General features: G+C 50.6%; 1 protein-coding gene across 1 annotated transcript; it reads right to left on the bottom strand.

Annotated features, from left to right (window-relative positions):
- Window positions 1-1,047, bottom strand: LOC142003917 (putative G-protein coupled receptor 33). Its single transcript, XM_074981292.1, has one exon. It carries the CDS (start codon window positions 1,018-1,020, stop codon window positions 1-3), a length of 1,020 nt encoding a protein of 339 aa, XP_074837393.1. The 5' UTR covers window positions 1,021-1,047.
- Between the last annotated feature and the right edge of the window lie 6,973 nt (window positions 1,048-8,020).

The following is an 8,020-nucleotide window of genomic DNA, read 5'->3' as shown; positions in this document are numbered from 1 at the left end:
TCACCTGATCCTTCCACTAGAATCTGGTCCAACCCCATCACTGTCAAGATCCTCGTAAAAAGCTGTTTTGACCAGAGTGAACAAGGATGTCCTAAGCACCTGATGGAACGTCTGCCCCACGAAGAGGTAGAGGATGGGAGTGAAGCAGACGTTGAAGCAGAACATGGCGATGCAAATGAGCTGGCAGATACCCATCAATGATTTGGACAGGTCTTTGAAGAGTGTCAAGCCATAGTAGAGGTGGTAGGGTAGCCAGCCAAAGAAGAATGACACCACTGCAGCCACCATAACTTTGAAGGGCTTCCCACTCCGAGCCAGCCCCTTCTCCATCATCTTCAGGCCCATCTGGCTGTAGCATCCTGCAATGATGCAGAAGGGCAGCAGGAAACCCAGCAGGAACCGGACCAGGAACAGCACAACATGTGTGTGTTGCCTCCAGGCCTGTGTCTCGGCTCTGTCCTGGTCTCTGGAGGTATCATAATAATCGACGCAGGTGATTCTGCTGCTCTCTAACTCGCTGGTCTCCTGGAAAACCAGGTAGGGCACACTGAGAGCAAAGGAGCACAGCCACACGCCCGCAACCAGCTTCTGGGCCCAGGACATGGTGCGGTAGCGCCGGGACCAGATGGGGTGGCAGGTGAAGGTGTAGCGGTCCAGGCTGATGAGGGCAAGGAGGAAGGCAGAGGAGAACATGCCCAGGTGGGTGCAGGCACTGAGAACTTTGCACATACCCGTGCCAAAGACCCAGTGGAAACCCAGGAGGATGTAGACGGTGAAGAAGGGGATCAGCAGGGTGAAGAGGACAGAACAGGACACCAGGTGGAGGAACCAGATAGTGGTCACCGTCCTCTTCATCTTCATCACCAGCACCCACAGGTACAGCCCGTTCCCCACCAGGCCTACCAGGAAGGTGGCAAAGAGCAACATGGCCGCGGCCATGTATGGGGCCCCCATGGGTGCTGGGGACTGGCTGGAGTTTGCCCAGGTTTCAGAGGGGAGGGTTGTGTTGCTTTGCTCCATGGTGCCCTGGGGAGAGGACAAAGAGGGTTAGATGGGACAACAGAAGTTAAGAGAAATGGGAAGGGAAGACGAGGTCAAGAGAAATAACAGAACTTTACACGAAAGGGGGTGACAGAGGTAAACGTCTGAATCGGAACTCACTGATAAATTTGACACCTTTAACCTTGGCCTGTACGAAGATCTGACCTGTCTCGTGCACGGAAGGAGCAATGTCCCCACCGTAAGTGTCTGGAGGAATGGGACACATCCTACTTGGTTGGCTCCCGTCACTGGTCCTACTAGTGACAGGTCATCTTCTCAACTCTCTGCCCCTCCCCCTCCCTAGAAGCCCAGGGGTCTGATTTTCTGCTCTGTTTTTTATCTGAGGAAGTGTTTTTTGCTCACAGAAGCTCCTCACTCAGCAGGGCTACGTCTACACGTGAAGCCTACATCGAAATAGCTTATTTCGATGTAGCAACATCAAAATAGGCTATTTCGAAGAATAACGTCTACACATCCTCCAGGGCTGGCAACGTCGATGTTCAACTTCGACGTTGCACGGCACCACATCGAAATAGGCGCTGCGAGGGAACGTCTACACGCCAAAGTAGCACACATCGAAATAAGGGTGCCAGGCACAGCTGCAGACAGGGTCACAGGGCGGACTCAACAGCAAGCCGCTCCTTTAAAGGGCCCCTCCCAGACACAGTTGTACTAAACAACACAAGATACACAGAGCCGACAACTGGTTGCAGACCCTGTGCCTGCAGCATGGATCCCCAGCTGCCGCAGCAGCAGCCAGAAGCCCTGGGCTAAGGGCTGCTGCACACAGTGACCATAGAGCCCCGCAGGGGCTGGAGAGAGAGCGTCTCTCAACCCCCCAGCTGATGGCTGCCATGGAGGACCCGGCAATTTCGACGTTGCAGGACGCAGATCGTCTACACGGTCCCTACTTCGACGTTGAACGTCGAAGTAGGGCGCTATTCCGATGCCCTCATGAGGTTAGGGACTTCGACGTCTCGCCGCCTAACGTCGAAGTTAACTTTGAAATAGCGCCCGACGCGTGTAGCCGCGACGGGCACTATTTCGAAGTTAGTGCCGCTACTTCGAAGTAGCGTGCACGTGTAGACACAGCTTAAGTGCATTAGTCTCTAAGGCGCCAAGGGATTGTTTGTTGTCTATAACAGAGCTGGTGAGGAACGAATGCTTGGAGATGTCCATTCTGCACACACCCTGGTTGTCTAGACCAGCGGTTCCCCACCTTTTCATTAGCGTGGACACCCAATCACCCCCAAACTATCCACAGACCCCAGTTACCCCCCACAACCATTCATGCCTCCCCACATCAAACCAATTCTAGCTGCTGTGCGTACTTCAGTCAATGAAAAAGGAAACCACAACATCGATTTCCGGACAGCAATTAATAACAAGCCTGGAAGATATTTAATTTAAAACTCGTAATGATTGTAACTTTGCAGTTTACTCAAAACTTATTTTCTATGATCATTTTTATTTATCTTTCCTTATTTCCACAGACCCCCTGCAATAGCCTCACAGAGCCCAAGATTGGGAACCACTGCGCTAGAATATCCAGGCTGGGCTTTGACTGGGACAGTCAGTGGTGCTCACTGCTAGAAGATAGAGCTACCAGGAGCAGGGAAAGACAAGAGTCATGGTAGATTGGCAGAGGTAGGGAAACTGACTGTTGTATACTAGGTCACTGCATGGCTCCACTAAGGCTGGGTCTACACTCCAAGATAAAATCGATTTTATTAAAATTGATTTCTTACCACTGGGTTTTATCCATTCGCTTTTGAGCATCTTCGCCATCCCACAAAATCGACTTACTGCTGCCACGCACAAGTAGCTTAACTTGAGTGCAGCTGCAGCGTATTTGTGGGAACCTATCCCACAATTCCCTGAGCCCCATTGCATTCTGGCCCCCCAAGTGTATGTGGGTATACGATGCCATCGGCCCCCATTTCATTCCCCTCTTTCCCCGGCCATGTTCAGTATGTTTAAGAAGACACAGTTGTTACACTGAAACTCGAATGAATCGGCAGCAGTGGGCCAGGACGGCTAAAAGACGGGACCCAGTTGACAGCCACGCGAATTGTGACTGCCCACGGAGTGCCTCTTTCTCAGATTTCAGATATAGTTCTCAAGGGAACTATAGACCTATCAGCCTCACCTCAATCCCTGGAAAAATAATGGAGGGAATCCTTAAAGAATCCGTTTTGAAGCACTTGGAAGAGGGGAAAGTGATCAAAAGTAGCCAACATGGATTCACCAGGGGCAAGTCCCGCCTGACCAATCTGATTAGCTTCTATGATGAGGTAACAAGCTCTGTGGACATGGGGAAGTCAGTGGATGTGATATATCTTGACTTCAGCAAGGCTTTTGATATGGTCTCCCACAACATTCTTGTCCGCAAGTTAAGGAAATATGGATTAGATCCTTGGACTATAAGATGGAGAGAAAGCTGGCTTGATGGTTGGGCCCAATGGGTAGTGGTCAATGGCTCAATATCTGGATGGTGGTCTGTTTCAAGCAGAGTCCCGCAAGACTCAGTTCTGGGGCCGGTGTTATTCAACATCTTTATTAATGACCTGGATGAGGGACTGGATTGCAACCTCAGCAAGTTTGCGGATGACACAAAACTAGGGGTAGACGTAGATTTGTTGGAGGGTAGAGAGAGAATCCAGAGAGACCTGGATAAATTGGAGGACTGGGCCAAAAGAAACCTGATGTGGTTCAATAAGGAGAAGTGTAGAGTCCTGCACCTGGGGCGGAAGAATCCCAAACATTGTTACAGGCTGGGGACCAACTGGCTCAGCAGCAGTACGATGGAAAGGGACCCAGGGGTTATGGTGGATGAAAGGCTGGATATGAGTAAACAGTGTGCCCTTGTAGCCAAGAAGGCTAACGGCATACTTGGGTGCATTAGGAGGAGCATTTCGAGCAGATCTAGAGAAGTAGTTATTCCTCTTTATTCGGCACTGGTGAGGCCACATCTGGAATATTGTGTCCAGTTTTGGGCCCCCCAGTATAAAAAGGATGTGGATTTGCTGGAGCAGGTTCAGCGAAGGGCAACAAAAGTGATTAAAGGTCTGGAGCACAAGACCTATGAGGATAGGCTGAAGGATTTGGGCTTGTTTAGTTTACAAAAGAGAAGACTTAGAGGTGATTTAACAGCAGCCTTCAACTTCCTGAAGGGGAGCTCCAAAGAGGAGTGTCAGAAACTGTTCTCAGTGGTGTCAGATGGCAGAACAAGGAGTAATGGTATGAAGTTGAAGAGGGAGAGGTGTAGGTTAGATATTAAGAAAAACTACTTCACCAGGCGGGTGATGAAGCATTGGAATGTGTTGCCTAGAGAGGTGGTGGATTCTCCATCCCTAGAGGTTTTTAAGTACCGAATGGACAAGGTCCTGGCTGGGATGACTTAGTGGGGGTTGATCCTGCTTGAAGCAGGGGCTGGACTAGATGACCTCCTGAGGTCCCTTCCAGCCCTGTGATTCTGTGATTTGAATCTGGATTTAGGCCACCTGGGAAAGAAGAGCCTTATGCCCCAGTAGCACTGAAACTCAAATGAACCATCAGACTAAAAGACCTCAGACTACAGCCAGGTTTGCACATGGAAAAATATTCCCAAGCCTTACTTCAGCAACTGTGGTAATTGTGCAGCTAATACATTGCCTTTATTGGGGCGCCTATGGCTCAGGGCAGCTACAAGACCCCTGGCTACAGCCAGCCCCTCAAAATCATGGATGAAGTTTAATAAGGACAAACCTGGATGAAGTTTAATAAGGACAAATGCAAAGTGCTCCACTTGGGAAGGAACGATCAGTTTCACACATACAGAATGGGGAGAGACTGTCTAGGAACGACTACAGCAGAAAGGGATCTGGGGGTTATAGTGGACCACAAGCTAAATATGAGTCAACAGTGCGATGCTGTTGCAAAAAAAGCAAACATGATTCTGGGATGCATTAACCGGTGTGTTGCGAACAAGACACGAGAAGTCATTCTCCCGCTCTGCTCTGCGCTGGTTAGGCCTCAGCTGGAGTATTGTGTCCAGTTCTGGGCACCACGGTTCAAGAAAGATGTGGAGAAATTACAGAGGGTCCAGAAAGGAGGGACAAGAAGGATTAAAGGTCTAGAGAATGTGACCTATGAAGAAAGGCTGAAAGAATTGGGCTTGTTTAGTTTGGAAAGAGAAGATTGAGAGGGACATGAGAGCGGTTGTCAAGTATCTCAAAGGGTGTCATAAGGAGGAGGGAGAAAACTTGTTCTTTTTGGCCTCTGAGGATAGAACAAGAGGCAACGGGCTTAAACTGCAGCAAGGGAGGTTTAGGTTGGACATTAGGAAAAAGTACCTAACTGTCAGGGCAGTCAAACAGTGGATTAAATTGCCAGGGAGGCTTTCAATACCATGTCCATTTTAGCAGTTCATAAGTTGAGCTAATGGAATTTTCAGGGATGCCAGGCACTGGGAAAATCGGTCTCACTGACTTAATATCGATTTTATCTCGTAGTGTAGCTGCAGCCTAAGCTGGAGGTGGAGAATATGGGGAGATGGGGTCTTTCCCCACTGGGAGGCACCGGCTCCAACCTTTCTCCAGAGCAGGCACTGGCTACCTGAGGTGGATGGGAACTGGCCCAGTTAACTCCTAGGATGCAGGAGCTGGTGCGCATGGAATTGATTGCTGCCAGAAAAACCAACCATCCTCCAGCAGGCTCTCTGGGCTCATCTGTCTGCACAGGCCTTGCTGCTTCATCTGACCTGTGAGAATGTGCAGGGCCCTTTCCACCCCCACTGTAACACAGGAAGCCTCACTCCACCGAGCTGCATCTCTGCTCCGCAGGCAGGCTGCTCACTCTGCAGCAGGGTTACGCCACTGCATCCCCTAAAGCGGTGTTAGATCGGCGTGCCCTTCGCTCTGCAGAATGGCCTGATGGTTGCAGGGAGAGGGAGCGTGGGGGAGCCAGGCCTCCCAGGTTCTGTCCTTGGCTCAGGGAGGGAAGGAGGGAGGGAGCGATGGAAGCCTAAAATGTTAGGAAGGGGAAATGTGGCAGCCAGGACTCCTGGGTTCTTTCCTCACCTTTGGGAGGGGGTGATGCTGCAGGTCAGACCCCCTGGGCTGGCAGAGGGAAGTGGGGTGTGATGGCTCAGAGTGTCATGAGCAGGGAGCATCTCGCCTGCTTAATGTGAAATGAGAGAAAATTTCATCCCTATCACAGATTGCACCAGGTAATTTTTACAAATCAGCACTCATTGAAATCCAGTGGCCGGGAGTCCCACAGGCTAACCCCAGTGAAAGACAGTGGCTGGGAGACCCACAGGCTAACCCCAGTGAAAGACAGTGGCTGGGATTCCCACAGGCTAATCCCACCAAAAACCAGTGGCTGAGAGTCCCACAGGCTAATCCCACCAAAAACCAGTGGCTGAGAGTCCCACAGGCTCACCCCACTGAAAGACAGTGGACAGGAGTCCCACAGGTTTCCCTTGGCAGTATCTAGTGTCTGTATTTCTAGGCCTGGAAATGACCCTCTAGGCCCCACCAGAAATCCCCTGCCCGTGACTTACCTGAGCAGAAGGTTATAGAAAGACAGGCCCAGCGTAGAAGGAGCCTCGGAGGGTGTGTGATTTCCCAGCAAAACGTCTGTGTGTTTGTTTCTGCAGCTCTGAGCCTCACTCTCTGCGCTGAATTCACCCCCAGCCTTTTAGATGCTCCACCCCCCACCTGCTCTGAAATCCACGACTTGCAAACCAGAAACGGAAATGCTCGTTGGACACTATCTTAGCAAAACACGTAGCTAAGCACCAGCCATGGTTTTGAAACGAGTGTGACAGAGCCGATGGGGTGTATCCTGGGACTGTAGGACCACCGTGCCCTTTGGCTCTCCAGCCTGGGCTGTCTCTCAGATTGCTTTGCTAGTGACCAGCAGCAAACCCCTCCAGGCTCGGGGATCACTCAGCACAGCTGCCTGGGATGCCCCACCCTCAGCCAGATTGAATGAATGCTCCTGAATCACACAAAGAAAGGCACCGCCCAGATCCCCAGGAGATACCCTCTTGCACATCTCAAGACAAGCTGTGTAAATCAATTAATTGGTTCACCACTTGGCAATGTAAAGCGGAAAGAATCATAGACTTCTAGGGCTGGAAGGGAGCTCAGGAAGTCACCTAGTCCAGCCCCCTGCCTAAAGCAGGATCAACACCAACTAAGTCATCCCAGACAGAGCTTTGTCAAGCTGGGACTTAGAAACCTCCAGGGATGGAGATTCCACCACCTCTCTAGGCAACGCATTCCAGTGCTTCACCTCCCTCTGGGGGAAATCAGGATATATAGACCTAAAGCCACATCTACACTACAAACTTATGGTAACTTTTTTCCTTTCAGAGAAGTTAGCAGAACCAGAAATCCAGATCCCCAAAACCACATGCTCTAACCCTTGGGCAAATCTTGGCCTAGTCTCCTACTTTTGCTGTTACCTCTCCCCAGTCATTCATTCCCCAAGGCCGTATCTCTGCTACAAACCAGCCTTTGTAAACCTGAGCAGATTTACCAGCCATTCAAGCCAGCTCGCTGGCTGAGATGACCTGTGAAACGAGTTTATTGACAACAAAAGAGATTGTAAAGCATTACAGGTGAGAGGCAAAAAGTCAGAGTTAAGTTGCCAAAAGAAATGAAATAAAATCACACGGTCAAAACTCTCAGCCCCATTGGGCTGGGAAACATGCAGACTGGGCAGTTCTAATGTCCAGGTTTGTCCCGTAACCCTGGGCTGGTCTCTTCTGCTGGAGTCTTTTGTCTTCTCAATGAACTTGGATCTTTGCAACTGAACAAGCATGGACCCACCGTGTTGGGCTTCGTACCATTAGCCCATGAGCTTGGAGATCACAGGTCCAGGCAGCTCTGGGGTGGGGACACCGATGAGTCTCCAGGCCAGGTGAGCGATTGCCCTGGGGTGGCCTCAGGCCGGCGAGCCACTGACTTGTAGTTCCCATGGAAATCCA

The sequence above is a fragment of the Carettochelys insculpta genome, chromosome 30, assembly GCF_033958435.1.
Source record: "Carettochelys insculpta isolate YL-2023 chromosome 30, ASM3395843v1, whole genome shotgun sequence".
Taxonomy (NCBI): domain Eukaryota; kingdom Metazoa; phylum Chordata; order Testudines; family Carettochelyidae; genus Carettochelys; species Carettochelys insculpta.
This window is presented reverse-complemented; position numbering and strand designations above follow the sequence as displayed.